The sequence below is a fragment of the Dendropsophus ebraccatus genome, chromosome 9 (genome assembly GCF_027789765.1).
Source record: "Dendropsophus ebraccatus isolate aDenEbr1 chromosome 9, aDenEbr1.pat, whole genome shotgun sequence".
Lineage (NCBI taxonomy): Eukaryota > Metazoa > Chordata > Amphibia > Anura > Hylidae > Dendropsophus > Dendropsophus ebraccatus.
The window spans coordinates 21,710,356-21,733,830 of record NC_091462.1 but is presented as its reverse complement, the minus strand read 5'-3'; the positions used below and the strand labels follow the sequence as shown (position 1 = coordinate 21,733,830).

At 46.8% G+C, this 23,475-nt stretch overlaps 1 protein-coding gene across 1 annotated transcript in view; it reads left to right on the top strand.

Annotated features, from left to right (window-relative positions):
• The window catches only part of CACNB4 (calcium voltage-gated channel auxiliary subunit beta 4), a 120,173-nt gene that overhangs the window by 80,259 nt on the left and 16,439 nt on the right, over positions 1-23,475 (top strand). Inside the window, exons 5-9 of the mRNA XM_069984853.1 lie at positions 1,833-1,955; positions 2,401-2,531; positions 5,777-5,853; positions 9,014-9,033; positions 9,117-9,197. Of these exons, the coding sequence (XP_069840954.1) occupies positions 1,833-1,955; positions 2,401-2,531; positions 5,777-5,853; positions 9,014-9,033; positions 9,117-9,197 (432 nt within the window). The remainder of the gene's footprint in view (positions 1-1,832; positions 1,956-2,400; positions 2,532-5,776; positions 5,854-9,013; positions 9,034-9,116; positions 9,198-23,475) is intronic.

Sequence of the window (23,475 nt, the reverse complement as noted above, 5' to 3'; positions counted from 1 at the left end):
CTTTAGAAAGGACCGAACAGCCTGCCTGGACTGTTTAGAGGCAGCCCCTGCCCTATTTCTGCTGGTACCCTCTGCCTCATCAGTACTAGACTCCTCCGCACGATCTGGTCCAGCAACACCAATACAAAATAAAGGTTTAAGTCCAGTCTTTCTCTTGGGAGGCGAAGGCATCTTAGCCCCGGCAGCATCCCGACGATGACACCGCTGCCCCAAAGGAACAGCAGCGCCAGCGCCAAGCGCCACCGGAGCTCCCGCAGCTGACACCGGCACACACCCGCTCCCCCCTCCCGTCAGGGAGCGAGCTGATGTACCAGTGCCTTTAACGTTACAGCCCACCGCTGGGCCACCTCTCCTACCACTGCCCGCCACTGGGCCAATATCACTGTCCGACCTTACGGCCGGTTCCTCACCTGCTCCACCTCTGCTACTGCAAACAGAGATGGAGCTTACCGCCATACTAGACTCCATACTCTCCCCATTCTCCTGCACTGAGTCCACAACAGAACTCAGGCTGGGCTGAGATATGGGGTTCACACAGTGAGCTGACCCTGAGGCCAGTTCGGGGGGCACAGGGAGGGGGGAATATACAAATGTTACCTGCTCCTGAAGCTTGGTGGTCTTTACCTTGGTCTTTCTCCCAGGCGCCTCCTCTGGTAACTCATCTCCGAATACGAAGTCCTGGAGGCGCCCTGGTGACTCCAGGAGCTGGATCTGGGCCATCAGCGCCCCTCCCTGGTAACTGGTGTTGCTTTCATCCCCCGAACCGCGGCTAGATGACAATGCTGCTTGCCCTGCAGGGAGCCCACTGTATGGGGTCTGTTGTTGGGGACCCCCGGGTGGATTCGGCTCAACATCACGTACCTCCGCAGCGTCTCCTTCCTCCTCCACCCGGCTCTCTGGCTGGAGCCCTCTCAGCCTTCTCTGCCTTTCTCTCTCTGTTTGAGCAAAACGATCATCATTCTGAAGTTTCTCTTTAAACGGCCCACTGTTCTCCAGAATAAAAGTTCTCTTTTTCACAATCTTTTTGATGTCAACTTTCAGACATTTCATTTTCGCTGATAGCTCAGCCTTTTGCTGCTTAGCAGCAGTGTCCATCAATGCTTTTACAGCACATACCTCCTCCTGGAGCTTGTACAGCTGGTTTCTGGCTTCCTCATACCCACAGAGGCTTGCAGCAATCCGTAGGCCATAACTCTGCCCCGTCTCTTTAGACCGCTGCACCCCCCAATCTTCCTCCACACCTTCATGGGCAGACTGCCTTGCTCCAGGAGGAGTGTCACTGCACAGATTTTCCTGGCTGGTTTCCACAGTTGTTCCAGAACTTCTGGCACTTGTAGTTCCACAACTTGCTGTAGCCTTGCGGCTACCCTTTGTTACCTCAGGTTCAGGGGCGGCTGGAGAAGCATCGCTGCACCTCCTAGTAGAACGCCTCAGCCCTGGGACCTCTGATGGTATTCCCTCTGTTGGTCGCTGGATTCCTCTGCCCCCCACGGACCTGGTTCGGGGAGCAGGAGTTGGGACTCTCCTTGGCTCGCTCATGCCTGAAAACCTGCTCCCTCCCTGGGGAGGAGAGAGCAGGCCCAGGGGCAGATCTTCCTTGCCTGGAGCTCAGGAGCAGCAGCCTCGCACAGCCTCACACAGCAGGACCACACCCAAAACTAATTGGATCACCACTGCAGAGCTGCACTCAGTATTCTGCTGGTGGGGTCACTGTGTACATACATTACATTACTTATCTTGTACTGATTCTAAGTTACATCCTGTATTATACTCCAGAGCTGCGCTCACTATTCTGTTTAATTTACATTGTTGATGGGTCTTTTTGTCTTTAGACCAAACCAGTGGCATTTGCTGTGAGGACGAATGTAAGTTACTGCGGGGCCCTGGATGAAGATGTCCCTGTACCCGGCACTGCTATTTCTTTTGATGCCAAGGATTTTTTACACATTAAGGAGGTAAATCTGGGCTGGATTTCTCTTTGCCACCTGTCACCAGCTAATAAAACATTGGCGGTCAGACCGCAGCTTGTTAAGACTAAAAGGAAAACTGACCAGCTGCCAGATCTCTGCAGGAAGGATTCCATTAACCTCTTCAGCACACAAGACTTTGCCAACCATATATTATTACCTTCAGCCCCACTGCAGAGACATAAAACGTGATGTATATAGAAACACCATATAGCGGGGGTTTATCCGTGTGCCGCCATATGCAGAGAGGTTGAGGTATACAGAGATACAGTAGGGTCCTGTAGACGTCTATGGATGCCACAATAGGACTGTATACAGTCCCGCTGGCTGGGGAACTTACCACCATGTGATGGATTGGATTGGAAATTTTGTCAAAATTTTCTCCCCAATTTTCATTGTTTTATTGTAAAATGTTTTTTTTTTTTCCTCTTAGAAATACAACAATGACTGGTGGATTGGGAGGTTAGTCAAAGAAGGTTGCGAGATCGGCTTCATTCCAAGTCCGCTAAGATTAGAGAATATCCGAATACAGCAAGAACAGAAGAGAGGGAGGTTTCATACAGGGTAAGTCTAAGATTTCATAAAAATCATTATCTTAAAGGGGTATTCCACTCAAACATAACTATTGATATGGTTCAGGGAAGAAAAAGAGTGCTGCACCTCACACCTATGGCTGATACTAGTACCTCTCGGCTGCATTAAAAACATCAGAATTCTGTATGTGAATTGATCAAGCCACACTGCCCCATGTACCGCGTGCAGGTATCTGATACACATGGGTTCCTACACTAAGTCCACACTGTGCCAGTCAGCGACCACCACCCCCACAGGCGTGCACAGTCAGGGAAGGGAGGCCATGGAATGGCCCTGCAACCCCCATGCCACAGGACCAGACCCAAAAATGCCACACCAAAACCCAGCCAGCACCACCAGCAGAGGAAGCTGCCCCCAAACAGCACAAGTCTGGATAAGGTATTGCACTCACCATAGCTATCAAAGATAGAATGGGACAGACAGGAGGGATTAAAACCATCAGCACTCAGGTGTCTCCTGCTAATTGCGGTCATGTGGGTCTCACCAGGAGGAGTGCAAAACACAGAGAAAAGAGAGAAACAAAATACGGTCCATAAGGTGGAATAACAATTCATTCCATACTTGTTATTATCTATTCAGTCTAGTTCCCCCAGCTCTGAGTTGCTGCTTTCTGCTGAAGACACACAAATCTGTGTGTGAGCTTTTCTCTCTGTCTCCTCCTCCTCCCTCCCTTTTGACACAGCTGATGTAAACAGGTCCCTGGCAGGCTTTATCTGCAACTTTGTAGCTTCTTTTTATGCTGGGAGGGTTAATCTGATGTCAAGTTGCTGATGAACTCACCGTGATTAATCTTCCTGGCAATACAAAGAAGCTACAATGTTGCAGATAAAACTAGTCAGAAAGCAGCAGCTAAGAACTGGTGGCAGGAGACTGAATAGATAATAGCAGGTATGGAAGGAATTGTTAGTCTCATTATGGGCAGTAACATATCAAAAGTTATGTTTGAGTGGAATACCCTTTTAACTGGTTGAAAAGTCTCTTTTTAAATGTCATTGTAAAACTTAAAGCGAACCAGCCATTAAAAAGAAAAAAAAACAAAAAAAACTTTTGAGGTTGGGCACCCTTGGTATCTATGATGATGGATCCAGCTTTGTGTCAGAGTTTCCATTATGAATGATACAGATGGTTACATAAGAGGATGCATATTGTCCAACAATAATAAGACCTCATGCAGCTATGCCGATAAAAATAAAAGTTATGGCTGTTGGAATGAGGAGGCAAAACACACACACACATATATATTTATGAGATTATGGTACCTGCATAAAATATCTTTTCTTCTGAACATTGCCAGTATGGAGGTATTTCAGGTTGGCCTTAAAGGAGTAATTAACCAAATTATTTTTTTTTTAATCAACAGATGCCAGAAAGTGCCAGAGATTTGTAATTTTATGAAAAAAAAAATCTAAAGTCTTCCAGTACTTATCAGCTGCCGTGTGTCCTGCAGAAAGTGGTGTATTCTCTCCAGTCTGGAGAGCAGGAGAGGTTTTCTATGGGGAATTGCTACTGCTCTGGACAGTTCCTGGCATGGACAAAGGTGGCAGCAGAGAGCTCTGTGCCAGACTGAAAAGAATACACCACTTCCTGCAGGACATTCAGCAGCTGATAAGTAACGGAGGGCTTAAGATTTTTTAATTGCAGTACATTACAAATCTATTTAACCCTTTGAGGACCGGGCCAATTTAAATTTTTACGTTTTCGTTTTTTCCTACTTGTGCTTAAAAGGCCATAGCACTTGCATTTTTTCACCTAGAAACCCACATGAGCCCTTATTTTTTGCGTCACTAATTGTACTTTGCAATGACAGGCTGAATTTTAGCATAACGTACACTGCGAAACCAGAAAAAAATTCAATGTGTGGTAAAATTGTAAAAAGAAAACACATTTCTTTTATTTTTTTACACCGTTTGCCCTGGGGTAAAACTGACTTGTTATATATATCCTCAAGTCATTACGATTACAACGATATATAACATGTATAACTTATATTGTATCTGATGGCCTGTAAAAAATTCAAACCATTGTTAACAAATATATGTCACTTAAAATCACTCCATTCCCAGGCTTATAGCGCTTTTATCCTTCGGTCTATGGGGCTGTGTGAGGTGTCATTTTTTGCGCCATGGTGTGTTCTTTCTATCGGTACCTTGATTGCGCACATACGACTTTTTGATCGCTTTTTATTACAATTTTTCTGGATTTGATGCGACCAAAAATACACAATTTTGCACTTTGGGATTTTTTTACACTTACACCATTTACCGTGCGAGATCAGGAATGTGATTAATTAATAATTCGGGCAATTACGCACATGGTTTATTTATTTATTTTTAGTCATAACATGGGAAAGGGGGGGGGGTGATTTACACTTTAACACAGCTAGTTTCCTGCAAAAACAGCACCACCCCCTGTCATCAGGTTGTGTGTGGTATTACAATTCAGCTCCATTCACTTCAATGGAATTGAGTTGCAAAACCCACACCCAGACTAAGGACAGGAGAGGTGATGTTTCTGAAAGAGAGCAGTCATGTTTTTCTAGGCCTGGATAACTTCTTTAATGGTGTTGTCTCAGCAATAATTGCATTTGCAGTGGGTTCAAGCTGTGGTCAAAGCAATAAAAACCCTTACTCACTTGCTCCTATCCATCTTCACTGCCACTGCGACCAAGCCCGGTCTTGTTGGACAGCACTTCATGATCTCAAAAGGGAACCCTACCATCTTCTGGTCAGGATTCTTTATGAAGTCTTTTGACACAAGAAAGTGCCTGCTAAGCCTGAGTGACTGAGGTATGTCACCACTGTGGCCTCTGATTGGCTGAGCAGGCATTTCCTGTTTTGAAACCAAGACCAGGAAGTCCTGTGCAGTGGAGGAGGCTCTATAGGACTCACAGTGGTGGGGAATGTGGCAGGTGAGTACATGTTTTTTTGTAAATATACCCTGGAAAACTCCTTGATAAACTTTATTGCTCATATGACCTGCACACCAGGCACCCTGAGTTTTTTCTACAACCTGCTGTCATATACAGCACACAGCAATGCAATGATGGGAAACCCAACAAATCCCAGACTCGAATGGAGAAGAAAACAACTTGTAATTTTAAACCAGCACAAAATATAGATGATTTATTTATAAATTTTATATACATGTTATCAAATCTGCTGTTTTATAGGACTGTCCCTTTAAGGCATGACTAATTGTGCATTTTCTTTCAGCAGTAAACCAAGTGGCACTTCTTCCTCAAGCCTTGGAGAAATGGTGTCGGGAACATTTCGGGCAACCCCGCCATCTGCTGGTGAGGATTCTTTGGGCTTTTAGGATCTGGCAGACCCAATGATATATAGGGCTATATGTGAATGGCCCTATAAAGGCATCTGCTTCCACCGTTCATTGTCTGTGTAGTTAGTGCAGCAGATTGTGCTTTACAACAGCTGCAAAGAATAAAGTTACCCAGATGGTGTACTACCCTGTGTCAGACCATAAAGTGACAGGAGCCATAAACAAGGCCTGTTATTTTGTGTAGTATTGCTGTTCTGCATTAGCTAGGCCAGTGCAATAAGGCTGGTACAACTCCGCTAAACCTGCTCTGTGATAATAAGAATGAGATGACTCTGCTGACAGTGTCTCAGTCTACACAGAACAGCTGACATTTTTTTTTTTTTTTTGTATTGATTGGTCAGCACTATTAGTGTTCTACTACAGACTATTAGGATACATGTTGACATTAAAGGAGAAGTCCAGCCATTTTGAAAATCCAGCAGCAGGCAAGGGGGAATTTGATAACAAGTACGCACTTACCTCTCCCTGTGCCCACAGTGAGCAGTGGGTCAGGCCTCGGTACCCCGCCGTAAGGCATTTTGCCCTCAATTGTGATGACATCATGACTAGGGGGAAAATGCCTGTCCTGGTTGATGGACTGGCCACACAGCCATTCAGTGACTGGAACAGCGTCCTGCCCCAGTCACTGACTGGCTGAGCTGCCAGTCCATCAGCCGGTTTGTGACATGTTCGTGACATGGTCCCTCCACTTACCACGGGCACAGGGAGAGGTAAGTTCGTACTTGTTATGAAATCCATCTCTGCCAGCTGCCGGATTTTCAAAATGGCCGGACTTCTCCTTTAAAGGGGTAATCCGGCATCAGAAAATGTTTTTAAATCACACACAGACACACACACACACAGAAAACAGTTAAAAAGTTAGTAAACTGACAAAATTGATGCAGCCCTAGGGAGTCCAAACATGAATATAGCCTATGGCCTATGACTTTATCCATGTTATCAGGACTGCCTAGGGCTGCATCAACTTTGTCAGCCACCGGTATTCAAATGCCGAACAATCCGACTCAAGTTATCACCTCTACCCAGCCTCATGCAGCCTACATCACCATCTCCCTCTCATATACATATATATCATTATTGGGACATTTAGAGAAGAATAAGGTGGGATTACGGCATGCTGCCTTGTGCTGAACAATGCCACAAGCAGAGGAGCACACAGGAAATGATACAGCAGCTTTTGCAGACTTGCTGTGCGGAGAGATATTCTTCTGTGTAGAGCAATGTTCTGCAGCAACTCTGGGTGGGGAACTGGAAGGAGTGCTGTGGGAAGGAAGTAGTCGGAGTGGGAGGGCTTTGATGGAAAGCTAAAAAAATGCAAGTGCATTCTGGGTATTGTATTACCAAGCAATTGTTTAACCAGGAAAGAAGTGAGGGAGAGGATTAAACCACTAGGGTCTGTTTTAAAAGGGTTGATCGACAACTTTTCTAAAGCTACTTGTACAGGATTCTCAGGGCTAGACGATGGCCACGTAACCGGTATGTGCCATATCGTACTGCAACGGGAATCCGGCCTTCATGAATCTTTGTGATTCCAATTGAAATTTGTTTTTGTTCACATTACCGCATGTTTGCCAAAAAGAATTAGTCCCAGCTTGGGTCCTGGTGAAATAAACAGCAATTAGGATTATTTGTGTGTATAATCAGAGCTGCAAGGTGATGGTTCTTCTGAATAATGACAGATCGGAGGCTCGGGATGTGAGAAAACCGCTTATCTGCAGCAGCCTGTCAGCACACAGAACCGGGGCCAGCCAGCTCCAGTCTAATATTAGAAAGTCAGAAGCACCGACATCAAAACAACTGCGGAGCGAATAGGCCAAGAGTGCGGACTGGTGGGAAGATCAGATACTGGAGAAATGGTGCTCGGCCTCTCTCCCATTTCTCAGGTCATCACTTAGAGGGAGATTTATCAAATATGGAGTAAAGTGAAACTGGCTCAGTCGCCCCTAGCAACCAATCAGATTCCACTTTTCATTTTCCAAAGAGTCTGAGAGGAACGGAATCTGATAGGTTGCTAGGGGCAACTGAGCCAGTTTCACTTTACACCATGTTTGATAAATCTCCCCCTTAGTGCCGGTCTTTTCATGACCACATTTAGCCAGAACAGAAAGGACAGAATGTTTTTTTTTTTTTTTCTAAAGTAGAATAAGTTCTGCTTTTTCCCTTGAATCAGCACCACTTTTATGCAGTGGCTGTGCCAGGTATTGCGGCCTAGCCGCAGGGCTGCATCCAACTTCTTTATCTAACTTTATTGCATACGCCTCATGGCAGAGATACAAATAGCACACACAGAGAACTTTTTTCACATAGGGGGAGATTTATCAAACATGTTGTAAAGTGAAACTTGCTCAGTTGCCCCTAGCAACCAATCAGATTCCACCTTTTATTTTCCAAAGAGTGTGTGAGGAATGAAAAGTGGGATCTGATTGGTTGCTAGGGGCAACTGAGACAGTTTCACTTTACACCATGGTTGATAAATCTCCCCCCATGGTGTGTATATTGAGTTATTTTCTATACTGCTTTTACTATAAGGTATTCACACCCATGTTTTATAATAATTTCTGTACCATAGGCAGCGGTCAAAATTTGTGAATATTTGTTAAAGGGGTATTCCAGAGGGGGAAAAAATTCAAGTCAACTGTTGCTGGAGTTATACAGATTTGTAAATGACTCAAGACTTCCATGTACAAAGCTACGGTTGATTTGAAAACCTGTCTGTCTGAAACTATAAATGGCTGCCCCTCGTCTTGTTTTCCTCTCTGTGACTGGCAGTATACATTGGCGCACTGGTTGGAAATATTCATGGCTCTATTTTTGGGGATGCTCTGGTGGCCCTGTTCTTAGGGCACGATCTGACTTTGGCTATCACCATTCATAGATGAAACTCTGGTGGTCACAATTCATGGGGCCTGATATTATTATTATTAGGAGTGTTCTGTAAAGTGTAACTATAGTAAGACTATTATAGAGGCTTCCAATGTTCACTATAGGTAGGATTATATGTTCGTTCACTTATTTATGGGCATCACCCCATGGTAGAGCGTCTTCCCGCTACGACACAAGCTTCCATTACTGAGCTCTCTGTACATGGATCTGACTGTCTTCTCTTTGTTTTCCAGCCAAGCCGAAGCAGAAAGTGGTGAGTTGTTTTGACTGCATCTCGCGGCTCATCCTCCGAGTGCCAGCTGCACAGTCACTAACGGCATACTATTGTGTTTTCAGACGGAACATGTTGCGCCTTACGATGTTGTGCCATCCATGAGGCCTGTAGTGTTAGTGGGGCCATCGCTTAAAGGCTATGAGGTAGGTGACTGATGGGTCCGGGCAGGAATGGGATATGGGAATTAAAGTGTCACTGTCTTTTTATTTATTTTTTTCCCCCCACAAAAATCAATAGTAAAGGCGATTTTAAGAAACATAATTGGGTTTATTAGCCGAAATTTTTTATAATAAAAAAGCAGTTTGAAGCTCCCCCCCCCCTGTCTTACAGGTTATCTATGAAGAGAGGAGGGGTGGAGGGAGATGAGGCACCAAAGCAGGACAACAAAGAGTTAATTCACAGCTACATCACAAGACTATCTCCTCTGAAGTCTCTGACCTCTGAATACCGGCTTTCATACAGCTCCCACTGTGTAATCTTTTATTCTCTACACTTTGCTGGCCACTAATCCCCCTCCTCCCCCTCCCCTCTCCATAGATTAGACAGGACATGACTGATGTAAAAGAGTCAAGATTTCCTGATAATGAGCAGTGAATGAAAGAGAGGAGGGGGGGGGGGGGGACCTGGAGAAAGTCTTTTTGAGTGCAGATAATGGCATATTTGCCTAATAAACCCAATGACAAAGTTTCTTAACCCCTAGACGACCCTGGACGTAAAGTTACGTCATGGAAGTCTGTCCCCAGACGACCCATGACGTAACCTTACGTCATGGGTGGTATTCCCGCTATGAAGCGCGCTCCGGAGCGGAGCGCGCTTCATAGGAGGTGGGGGCCGGCTGCAGTGAGCAGCCGGGACCTCACCGGTAATGACACGCTGCAGCGATCGCGCTGCCGCGTGTCATTAACCCCTTAAACGCCGCGATCGCGGCGCGACCGCAGCGTTTAAGTGTAAGTGACCGGGGGAGTCCCCTGTCACTTACCGATCGGGTAGTCACACTGCGGGGGTCCCGATCGTTGAAACGGACTGCAGGAGGTCTCTCACCTGCCTCCGTGCGGTCCGATCGGCGATCTGGCAGGCTCAATGAGCAGAGCGCCGATAACACTGATCAATGCTATGCCTATGGCATAGCAATCATCAGTGTATAAATCAAACTAATGTATGTACAAGTCCCCCAAAGGGACTTCAAAAGTGTAAAAAAAAAAAGTTCAAAACACTAACACACAACCCCAAAACCCCTCCCCCAATAAAAGTCTAAATCACCCCCCTTTCCCATTATATAAATAAAACATATAAAAATAAATAAATAGATAAACATATAATATACCGTAGCGTGCGTAATTGTCCGATCTATTAAAATATAACAAGCGTCATTGCGAACGGTGAACGGCGTACACGAAAAGAGGGGAAAAAGTGCGCAGATTACCGATTTTATGTTACATTATATATTAAAAAAAATCAATAAAAAGTGATCAAAACGTCCGATCTTCACAAATATGGTATTAATAAAAACTAGAGATCATGGCGGAAAAAATGACACCCCATACAGCCCCATAGGTGAAAAAATAAAACCGTTATAAGCGTCACAATAGGCCCATTTTATTAATATTTAATTGCCAAAAAAAAGGATTTCATAAAAAAAAATATATATAACATTAGAGAATCTGTGTAACCTGCATATGGTTGTGTTCGGACTGACCTATAGAATAATAGTGTCATGTCGCTGTTACCATATAGTGCATTACGTAGACACAGGAACCCCCCAAACGTTACCATATTGCATTCTTTCTTACGATTTCACCTATTTATATCTTCATAAATAATATATTTGGAATTCCATCATACATGTTATGGTAAAATGAATGACGCCATTACAAAGTACAACTATTCCTGTAAAAAACAAGCACTTACATGGCTTGTAGATAGAAAACTGAGAGTGCTAGAGCTCTTAGAAGGGGAGGAGGGAAAAACGAAAGCACTAAGATCAAAATTTGCGCGGTCCACTGAGTCATTTTGGGCCTGGTCCTCAAAGGGTTAAAATCGCCTGTACTATTGATTTCTGCAAAAAACAAACAAACAAAAAAAAAAAACACAACAGTGATTGCCAGGAAGGCAAAGGTTCTTCTTGAGCGTATCCAATTGAGCACTGCTATGCTAGAAGTAACTGAAGCTGCTCCTGAACACTGTGTAGCAAAAAGTTAAAGGGAAAGTGTCATGTATTTAATTTTTTTCAATAAACAAATGTAATCATACTGGGGGGTATTTTATTATTTTGGAAATAAGTTTTGCGCTTGCGCAAATTAGCAAAAATATCTGGTCCATGTGCAAAATTTATCAATGGGTTAAAAAAATGAGTGCTAGTACTGTTGCGCTTTTTATTTGCGCAAAAATTAAATCACACATGACGAATCTGGCTGAAGAAGTAGCTAATTTAAACCACGCCCGACCCCCATTACCACCATCAAAGTGGGTAATGATAAATGTTGATAAATGTTGCTTAAAAATTTCCTCTGTGCGCAAAAAACACCAAATTAGCCAAAATAATGGTGCAAAGACAATGATAAATGTGCAACATAGAAAATAAAAAAGTGCCCAGTTTTGTGTGTGTGTGTTTCTTTTTTTTTTTTAAAGGTAACTAGTAAATAATATGAAGCCTTCTCTGGGGGCGGCCATGTTAAAGAGACAACCTTCCTTCCTGTATAGTCAGTAAAGCAGAGTGTGAGCACTTTATGAGAGAGACCCGTTAGTGGCTTCTCTGCCTGTCAATCATCTCCTCTCACGGTTTTCTATGTTAAAATCAACATTATACATATGACCACTAGGTGTCTCTCTTCCTGTCAAACTGTAGTCCATGCTTCCTCATTGCTGATATTTGGTCTTTTCTCAACACAGCAAGTCCCGCACATTCACTCAAGGAAAGACACCTGTTCTGAGGGCAAGTAACTTATAATATAATTATATTATTAACGTTTGCTTATTATATTATCAGCTCTGCATGCTTACCAGGAGTCAATGCTCTTTGTTATATAACAATTCAGTCAGTATAATGCCCTATGTGGTTACAGAGGTTTTTTGGTGCTTTGTGAAAGGAGAGCTGACCATACAATGCTAGCACCCTCAGGACTCTTTGCTCCTTAGCAGCTGTACACATGCTCAGTGGAGACTTGTCCCGCTCCGTGCGCACTCAGAAATGGCTGTCAATCAATACCAAGCCAGGTCTGAGCACACAAAAGACTGGGACTTCCTGTGTTTGGTCTCTTTTTGTAAACATAGAAAAGACCAAATATCGGAACGGCTGGAGCACGGAGCAGAGTTTGACAGAAAGGGAAACACCCAGTGGCCATATGTACAACATTGATTTAAACATATTTATTTTGCAAAACTCTTTGCACCTACGACCCGTTTATTTCTTAAATAAAAAAAAAAAAATCACGACATTGACTCTTTAACTGTAAAGATTCCTTTACTACACTGATGCTTAAAGGGGTTGTACACCAATTTTTTTTCTCTTTCAAATCAACTGGTGCCATAAAGTGACAGAGATTTGTAATTCACTTCTATTAAAAAATCTTAAGTCTTCCAGTACTTATCAGCTGCTGTGTGTCCTGCAGGAAGTGGTGTTTTCTTTCCTGTCTGACACAGTGCTCTCTGTTGCCTCCTCTGTCCATGTCAGGAACTCTCCAGAGCAGCAGCAAATCGCCATAGAAAACCTCTCCTGCTCTCCAGACTGGAAATAATACAACTTCCTGCTGGGCATACAGCAGCTGATAAGTACTGGAAGGCTTGAGATTTAATAGAAGTAAATTACAAATCTCTGGCACTTTATGGCAGCAGTTGATTTGAAAGAAAAATGTTTTGGGTGTACAACCTCTTTAAAGGGGAACTATCAGCAAGTTAGACGAATCTAATCTGCTGATTGCCCCCTATAACACCAGGGACACTGAGGAGGATGGTATATGCATTACCTTACTCCTCTGTGCCTGTCACACCCTGTTAGTTGGAGTAATCTCCGCTCTGGTGCACCATTAGGAGCACTGTCACGTCATTGGCCTGCTCCTTGTAATGATAATCAATGGAGTGGGCAGGTCAGATGACGCGGCAGTGCTCCTAACAGTGCACCAGAGAGAAGATTACTTTGACCAACAATGCAGGACCGGCGCCGAGAAGGAAGGAAACACACATATCTTCCTCCTCAGCGTACTGGGGGCTACAAGAGGCTATCAGCAGGTTAGATTCTTCTAACCTGCTGATAGTTCCCCTTTAAATCATGCTCCCTCCAACATTATGTAACATTTGAATGATGGGTCTTTATCTCCCTTTTTATACACCCTAAAATCTTAAAGTGTCACTGTCGTTTCATTTTTTTTTTCCAGAAATCAATAGTCCAGGCGATTTTAAGAAACTTTGTGATTGGGTTTATTAGGCAAATATGCCATTATCTGCATTCAAAAAGACTTTCCCCAGCCCCCCCCCCCTCCCTCCTCTCTCTCATTCACTGCTCATTATCAGGAAATCTCGACTCTTTTACATCAGTCGTGTCCTGTGTAACCTATGGAGGGAGGAGGGAGAGTAGTCGCCAGCAGAGAGCAGAGAACAAAGGATTACACAGTGGGAGCTGTGTGAAAGCCAGTATTCAGAGGTCAGAGAGGTCAGTGCTGACCTCAGAGGTGATAGCCCGGTGATGTAGCTGTAAATTAACTCTTTGTTGTCCTGTTTTGGTGCCTCATCTCCCTCCACCCCTCCCCTCTCCATAAGAGAACCATGAAGACAGGGGGGAGAGCTTCAAACTTGTAACGCCTGGAGTAGTGGATCCACTGGACCGTCACCAGCGATGGCACTAACCTCACCAGGGAGCGGAGTCTAAGGGGCCGCTGGTTTTCACCAGAGCCCGCCGCAAGGCGGGATGGACTTGCTGCGGCAGGCGACCCCCAGGTCGCTACCCCTGGCTTGGTTGCTGGTGATGGCAGGCGAGGCGTGGCAGGAGCAGTAGGCAGGAGATGGTAGTGGCAGAGGTCTGTAGTCGTGACCGCAGGAGACAGGCTGAAGACAGGAGCAATAGAGTAACGGGGAAGCAGGAACCAGGAACAAGGACTAGGGACCAGGTAGCGGGACAGGAATCAGGAACAAGGACTGGGGACCAGGTAGCGGACAGGAATCAGGAACAACAGGGAGCTGGGCCAAACGCTATGGGAAGCATGTAGAGGCTCCAACACAAGGGACAGGGCATGCTGGGATTTATAGGGGAGTGATTGGTGCAACTAACCAATTAGGGACGCACTGCCCCTTTAAATCTGAGACAGCCGGCGCGCGCGCGCCCTAGGAGGCGGGGACGCGCGCGCCGGCCGGCACAGCGACGGACAGGAGCGTGGAGAGGTAAGGCGCCCCCCGGGGCCGAAGTGACAGCAGCGCCGGGTCCCTGCCTACGGACACCGGCTGCTGCATGGGGCAGTGGGGAGTCGCGGCGGCGGCCTGGAGCACGGGACGCCGCCGCGGCCGTAACAGTACCCCCCCCCTTTGGCCTCCCCCTCTTTCTGGCCTGTAGGAACCTCTTGATGAGGTCTTGGTCCAGGATGTTAGCCTCGGGTTCCCAGGACCTCTCCTCAGGACCAAATCCTTTCCAGTCCACTAGGAAGGATCGTCTCCCTCTGACAGTTTTCATAGCCAGAATGTCTTTGACAATGTAAACGTCATCAGAGACGGCTTGTGGAGCAGAGAGCGAAGCCTTATCGGAGAACCGGTTGAGGACCACTGGCTTTAAGAGGGAGACATGGAAGGCGTTTGGAATCCGCATCGTAGGGGGTAGGCGGAGTTTGTAGGTGACAGGGTTGAGGCGTTTTAGCACCGAGAAAGGACCGAGGAATCGAGGACCCAACTTGTAACTGGGAATCTTGAGTCGGACATATTTGGCCGAGAGCCAGACTTTGTCACCAGGGAGAAAATTCATGGCGGGTCTTCTTCTCTTATCCGCCTGGTCCTTCATGCGGACGGATGCCTTGAGCAGAGATTGTCGAGTCTGTTCCCAGATTGACTGCAGGTCAGATAACAACTCCTCCACGGCTGGGACCTCAGAGGATGGAGAGAGAGGCAGAGGAGGACGAGGGTGACGTCCATAGACCACATAGAAGGGTGACTTGCCTGTGGAGCTTGAGTCCAGATGATTGTAGGAAAACTCTGCCCAAGGAAGCAGACTGGACCAGTTGTTCTGGCGAGCGGAGACGAAATGTCGAAGATAATTGCCAAGGACCTGATTGACCCTCTCCACTTGCCCATTGGTCTGGGGATGATAGGCCGAAGAGAAGTCCAGCTTCACTTGGAGTTGAGAGCAGAGAGCACGCCAGAATCTGGAGACAAATTGTGAGCCTCGGTCAGAGACTATATGAAGAGGAAGACCATGGAGGCGGAAGATATGCTGAAAGAACAGCTGGGCCAGGCGAGGGGCTGATGGTAATCCAGGAAGAGCCACGAAGTGGGACATCTTGGAGAAGCGGTCCGTGACAACCCAGATGACTGTGTTACCCGCAGATGGAGGTAAGTCTGTGACAAAGTCCATGCCTATATGGCACCAGGGGCGGTCTGGGACTGGCAAGGGCTGAAGTAGGCCGGCAGGTCTTTGATGAGAGGACTTGTTTCTGGCACAGATGGTACAGGACGCCACAAAGTCTTTGACATCCAGGAGTAGGCTAGGCCACCAGTAGTGGCGGGAGATCAGTTGCCCGGTCTTTAGAACTCCCGGATGCCCGGCCACCATAGAGGAATGACCCCATTTCAAGATGCGTTTACGGAGTGCGGGGCGCACATAAGTCTTACCGGGAGGCAACTGCTGCAGAGTAGAAGTGGCAACTGGTACTAGGCGATCAGGAGGTATTATGTGTCGAGGAGATTCCTCTTGCCCCATAACATCGGATGCTCGGGATAACGCATCGGCCTTGATATTCCTCTCGGCTGGACGGAAATGAATGGTGAAGTTGAACCGAGAGAAGAAGAGGGACCACCTGGCTTGCCGGGGATTGAGGCGTTGAGCCGATTGGAGGTAGAGGAGGTTCTTGTGGTCCGTGTATATGTTAACGGGATGTTTAGCCCCCTCTAGGAGATGACGCCACTCCTCCAGTGCCAGCTTAATAGCCAGGAGTTCCCGATCTCCTATCGTATAGTTCCTCTCGGCAGGGGAAAAAGTCTTAGAAAAGAACCCGCAGGTTCTGGTCTTGCCTGATGTGTCCTTTTGCGAGAGGACTGCTCCGGCGCCCACAGAGGAAGCATCAACTTCAAGAGAAAACGGCTTGGAGATATCCGGGCGAACTAGAGCAGGAGCGGAGGCAAAGGCAGACTTTAGGCTTTTGAAGGCATGTTCGGCCTCGGGAGGCCAGCGTCTAGGATCCGCCTTCTTCTTTGTGAGAGCCACTATGGGTGCCACCAGGGTAGAGAAGTGAGGGATGAATTGCCGATAGTAGTTGGCAAATCCAAGGAATCGTTGGATAGCTCTAAGTCCCACAGGACGAGGCCACTGGAGAACAGCTGAGAGCTTGGCAGGATCCATCTGTAGGCCCTGGTCGGAGACAATGTATCCAAGAAACGGCAGGCTGCGCTGATGGAAAACGCACTTCTCCAGCTTGGCATACAAACGGTTGGCCCGTAGTCTCCGTAGAACCTGTCGTACATGGGACACGTGGGTCTGCTGGTCGTGGGAGAAGACCAGGATGTCGTCAAGATAGACTATGACGCAGACATAGAGGAGATCGCGGAATAAATCATTCACGAATTCCTGGAAGACCGCTGGGGCGTTGCATAGGCCGAATGGCATGACCAGATATTCGTAGTGCCCATCTCTGGTGTTGAAAGCGGTCTTCCATTCGTCTCCTTCACGAATACGGATCAGGTTATACGCTCCCCTGAGATCCAACTTGGAGAAGATCCTAGCTCCACGGAGACGGTCGAATAGTTCTGGGATTAGCGGAAGAGGATAGCGGTTCTTGACAGTCACCTTATTTAAGCCCCGGTAGTCTATGCATGGGCGGAGGGAACCGTCCTTCTTCTGCACAAAGAAAAATCCAGCGCCAGCGGGAGACGTGGATTTACGGATGAAGCCCTTCTGTAAGTTCTCCCGGATGTAGGAGGACATGGCTTCCGTCTCGGGCACAGAGAGAGGGTATACTCGACCTCGTGGGGGAGAAGTTCCAGGAAGAAGGTCTATAGGGCAATCATAGGACCGATGAGGTGGTAGAGAGTCTGCCTCCTTGGCCGAGAAGACATCCATAAAGTCTTGGTATTCGTGCGGTAGACCAGACAAAGGCTTGGCATTAGTAGGTGACCTCGTAGAGCACTTGGGTTGAGGAGGTCTCAGACACCTATTTGGACAGTCCTGGCCCCAGCTGAGAACCTCCCCAGTTCTCCAGTCCAGCTTAGGGGTATGTAATTGCAGCCAAGGAAGACCCAGCAAGATGGCGGAAGAGGAATGGCGCAAGACGTAGAAGGAGATCCTCTCCTGATGTAAGGCGCCCACCTGGAGGACTAGGGGTTCAGTCTGGCAGTGCACAGCTTCGGTAAGAATCTCGCCCGTGATCGAAGAGATAGACCGGGGTTGGGCTAGCTGTATCACGGGTAGCCGCCATCTTTGGACCAACGAAGCAGAAATGAAACTGCCAGCAGCGCCAGAGTCGATGAGGGCAGTAGTCTGGAGAACTTGCCCTGAGGGTGTCTGGATGGAGACTGGCATAGTTAATCTTGGAGAGGTGGCATTCACACCTAGGGAGACCTCTCCCACTGGACCTAGGTGCGAGCGTTTCCCGGACGCTGAGGACGTTGGGGACATCTCTGCCGAAAGTGATCAGCGCCACCGCAGTATAGGCAGAGATTCAGCCCTAGTCGACGGGCCCTTTCTTCAGTCGTCAAGCGAGCTCGATCCACCTGCATAGGAACTTCTGGAGACGACTGGGGCATAGGAGCAACGGGATTTTGGAATACCGGTGCCAACCGAGGATGGCGACGGGGCAGGCTCAGACGCCGTTCTTGTCGGACCTCCTCCTCTCTCTCGGAAAACCTGGTGTCGACTCTGGTAGCCAGTAGAATGAGTTCGTTCAAGGAGGTAGGAAGGTCTCGGGCAGCGAGCACATCTTTCACTCGAGTAGAAAGGCCCTTCTTGAAGGTGGCTAATAGGGCGGCCTCGTTCCAGTCCAATTCAGCTGCCAGGGTGCGGAACTGGATGGCATAGTCACCAACAGAGGAGCTCCCTTGAGAGAGGTTGAGGAGAGCTGTCTCAGCTGAAGTAGCACGGGCAGGTTCCTCAAAGACGGAGCGAAACTCGGCCAGGAAGGTTCGGAGATTGGCAGCAACAGGGTCATCTCGGTCCCACAGCGGCGTGGCCCAGGCCAGAGCTCTACCCTCCAATAGGCTAATGATGAAAGCCACTTTAGAGCGCTCGGTGGGAAACTGACTACTTAAAAGTTCAATATGCATGGTGCACTGAGCCAGGAATCCCCTGCACAACTTGGGATCGCCTCCATATTTAGTCGGGAGGGCCAGTCGAAGTCTCGAGGTGGCTGCTGGTGGTGGTGAGCGCTGGGCTGTAGCATGCTGCTGTAGGGCGGCAGTCAATTGCTGGATTTGCTGCGACTGTTGCTGGATTTGTTGAGCCTGTTGCGCGACCACTCTGGCGACGTCACGGAGATCAGGCACCTCGCCGGGATCCATGGTTGGAGCCTACTGTAACGCCTGGAGTAGTGGATCCACTGGACCGTCACCAGCGATGGCACTAACCTCACCAGGGAGCGGAGTCTAAGGGGCCGCTGGTTTTCACCAGAGCCCGCCGCAAGGCGGGATGGACTTGCTGCGGCAGGCGACCCCCAGGTCGCTACCCCTGGCTTGGTTGCTGGTGATGGCAGGCGAGGCGTGGCAGGAGCAGTAGGCAGGAGATGGTAGTGGCAGAGGTCTGTAGTCGTGACCGCAGGAGACAGGCTGAAGACAGGAGCAATAGAGTAACGGGGAAGCAGGAACCAGGAACAAGGACTAGGGACCAGGTAGCGGGACAGGAATCAGGAACAAGGACTGGGGACCAGGTAGCGGACAGGAATCAGGAACAACAGGGAGCTGGGCCAAACGCTATGGGAAGCATGTAGAGGCTCCAACACAAGGGACAGGGCATGCTGGGATTTATAGGGGAGTGATTGGTGCAACTAACCAATTAGGGACGCACTGCCCCTTTAAATCTGAGACAGCCGGCGCGCGCGCGCCCTAGGAGGCGGGGACGCGCGCGCCGGCCGGCACAGCGACGGACAGGAGCGTGGAGAGGTAAGGCGCCCCCCGGGGCCGAAGTGACAGCAGCGCCGGGTCCCTGCCTACGGACACCGGCTGCTGCATGGGGCAGTGGGGAGTCGCGGCGGCGGCCTGGAGCACGGGACGCCGCCGCGGCCGTAACAAAACTCCCTTTTTTGTGATGCATTTTTCGGCTAATGAACCCAATTACAAAGTTTCTTAAAATCGCCTGTACTATTGATTTCTGCAAAATAATTTTTAAACGACAGTGACACTTTAAGCCCCTATTACATGGGGAGACATACAGGAGCAAACTAACGATGTCAGCGCTCGTTTGCTCCTCGTTCCCCACTCGCTGCCGCCGCTACTACATTGCAGCGTCAGCGAGCGGGTGAGTACAGGGGGGGCTGCCCGGGTGATCGCTAGATCGTCCGGGCAGCCCATAGAGGATAGTGTTGGTCTGCTGCAGATCGCCAGCTTATTTCGGTCTTTCTGTAATATTTTACAATCCAGCAGAGTTTTAAGTATCCTGCAGAATTTTTGTATCATCAGCAAAAACTGACTCTTTACTTTTAATCCTATTCACAAAGTCATTAATAATAGGATTAATAAAAATTGGGCCTAACGCAGATCCTTGTTCACTGCCAACTATATTGAGTTTGTGCCATTTAAAGGGGCACTCCGGCAAAAATCTTTTTCTTTAAAATCAACTGGTTTCAGAAAGTTATATAAATTTGTAATTTACTTCTATTTAAAAAAAAATCTGCAGTCTTCCCATGCTTATCAGCTGCTGTATGTCCTGCAGGACGTGGTGTATTCTTTCCAATCTGGCACAGTGCTCTCTGCTGACATCTCTGTCTGAAACAGGAACTGTCCAGAGCAGTAGTAAATCCCCATAGAAAACCTCTCCTGCTCTGGACAGTTCCTGACATGGACAGAGGTGGCAGCAAAAAGCCCTATGTCAGACTTGAAAGAATACACCAATTCCTGCAGGAAATACAGCAGCTGATAAGTACTGAAAGACTTGAGATTTTTAAATAGAACTAAATTACAAATCGATATAACTTTCTATAACCAGATGATTTGAAAGAAAAAGATTTTTGCCGGAGTACCACTTTAAAATCAGTTCTTTATCCATGTGCACTTCTAGTCACTGACCATTATCTCTCCAGTCCACCCCATACACATGAACATCCTATGGGGAGGGGAAAGCTGCAGACATAATGCTCTGGCATCGGCTTAGGGCCCTATTCCACCGGACGATTATCGTTCAGATTATCGTTAAATCGTTCGAATCTAAATGATAATCGTTCGGTTGAAATGCAGTTAACGATTAACGACCGAACGAGAAATCGTTGATCGCTTTATGAGACCTGGACCTATTTTTATCGTTGCTCGTTCGCAAAATGTTTGCAAATCGTTTGCATTGAATAAGACGTTGTTCGGTCGGTCGCAGTAGATACGAACGCAATAGCGAAGAAATAGCAAAGAAAAAACGATCGCAAATACGATCATAAGTAACGATTATCGTTCCATGGAAATGAGTGAACGTTTTCAGGTCTTTCGCAATAGCGGTTGTTTGAGATCGTTAATCGTTAACGATTATGCGAACGATAATCGTCCGGTAGAATAGGGCCCTTACCCTTCTGAGACAAAGGATCTGGCAGTGAAAATCCATAACCTGGACCGCCATCTCCACCAACATCATCTGTCAGTGGAGAGTCGGCAGGCCCCCATACTCTATTGGTGAATCTGTTGGTTCTACCAACTTTAAAAAGTATATGGGTACCTTAAAGGGGCTCTACAGGAATAGAAAAAGCCCAAATAATTTCTTACAAAAACCACCCCTGTCCTCAGGTTGTCCTTATTCACTTCAATGGAATTAAAGGGGTTATCTAGCGCTACAAAAACATGGCCACTTTCCCCCTACTGTTGTCTCCAGTTTGGGTGGGGTTTTGAAACTCAGTTCCATTGAAGTAAATGGAGCTTAATTGCAAACCGCACCTGAACTGGAGACAACAGTAGGGAGAAAAGTGGCCATGTTTTTTTAGCGCTGGATAACCCCTTTAAGCTGCAAAACCCCACACCCAAACTGAGGAAAGAGTGGTGCTGTTTCTCGAAGGAAAGTGGCCATGTTTTTCTAGACACAGTATTTTTTATTGTGTTGTTTAAAGTGATTTTTTAGTATAAGCCGTCCTGTGTGTGTACATGAGGAGCAGCACTATATCTGGCCATTATTTATCTTGTATATGGCATGTCTCATTTTCTGGTTTCTTTTAGCCCTCTCTCTTTCTCTCTGCAGTGTGTGTGTTCCCAGGCACTCCCTCTCGCACTTTTTCCTGAAAAGTCAGCAGGGCGGGAACTTTGTTTAAAAAAAAGGGGGATGTGACTGCTAGGTTCAGGGGGCTGTTACTATGAGGCTGAGGGAGTGGGAGGTGAATCAGGCTGGGGGAGGTGGGTGTGAATATGAGGGTAAGAGCCCTATTACACGGGACGATTATCGTGCATAAAATCGTTAAATTGTTCAAATTTAAACGATAATCGTTCTGTGTAATTGCAGGCAACGATCGAAAAATCGTTCATATGTCGTTCGTTCGCTTAAGTTCCGCGTTTTTTCACTAATCGTTCAGTGTAATTGCACATTGTTCATTGTTTTGCTGGGATCAGAAGGAGTAATCGATCAAAGTAACGATCGCAATAACGATTGTAGTAACGGTTGTAAATAATGATTATCGCTCTGTGTAATATGGTGAACGATTTCAGGTTAACTATAAACAATCTCGTTTTGCGATCGTTTATCGTTGGTCGTTAATCGTTAAAAATCGCTCCGTGTAATAGGACCCTAAGGGTGGGGTAACTCAGATTTACGCAGTGTGAATATTATGTTCTGGGGCAATGAATATAAGGCTGAGAAGATGAGAATCAGGTTAAGGGGTGTGTGAATATGATGCTGAGGGAGATGAGAATCAGGCTCCCCTTCAATATAGCATTCATACCCCGTTTTGAAATAAAGTCAACCTGACTATTTGGGGAAAAGTGCAGATACTTAAAGGGGTACTCCGGGCTGGGGGGCTTTTTTGCCTATGGTCGGGGAGGAGGTGGATGTGGGCAATGACGTCCCCTTACCTCCCCGCTTCCAGCGCTGTGTCCTGGATCGCGCTACTCTTGTCCGTGCTGCCCGGCCGCTTCCTGGTCACTGACGCGGGCCTGAGACGTGACTTTTAAAGTCCGCTCAGCCAGTCAGTGGCAGGGGCGGGATCCCGGCGCTGGAACCGGGAAGGTAAGGAGACATCATTGCCCTCATCCACTTCCTCCCCGGCCAAAGGCAAAAAAGCCCCCGAGCACGGAGTAAGCAAATATTCAGATTATTAAATCTTGTGGACTGGAGGAACAGTCAGGGCACCTGGAGCTATGAATGGTATATGTACTGTAACCTCACTATTTATGAAGGGTATACTGGAAATGGCAGTCCACTAACAGTTCAGATAGATAGATAGATAGATAGATAGATAGATAGATAATATGGGATAGATAGATAGATAGATAGATAGATAGATAGATAGATAGATAGATATCTCACAAATTTCCTGCAGCACAGCTTTTGTTGAAAAATCTTAGTGTTTTTTTATTTCATCATCTCAAAAAAGTAGAAAAAACATGAGTGCAGCACAGCAAACAACGCAGTAAAGTATGAAGCGACGTTTCGGTGACCTCCGTCAACCTTTTTCAAGCATCACCGAAACGTTGCATCATACTTTACTGCGTTGTTTGCTGTGCTGCACTCATGTTTTTTCTACTTTTTTGAGATGATGAAATAAAAAAACACTAAGATTTTTCAACAAAATCTGTGCTGCGGGAAATTTGTGAGATAGCTGATCCGGTACTGTGGTCAAGTACGTTCCTGCTGGCACGCGGGACTCTGCACGTGTTGGTGGTGCGGCGAATATAAAGTTGGACTAGATAGATAGATAGATAAATAAATAAATAAATAGGAGAGAGATAGATAGATAGATAGATAGATAGATAGATAGATAGATAGATAGATAGGAGATAGATAGATAGATAGATAGATAGGAGATAGATAGATAGATAGATAGATATGAGATAGATAGATAGATAGATAGATATGAGATAGATAGATAGATAGATAGATAGGAGATAGATAGATAGATAAATAAA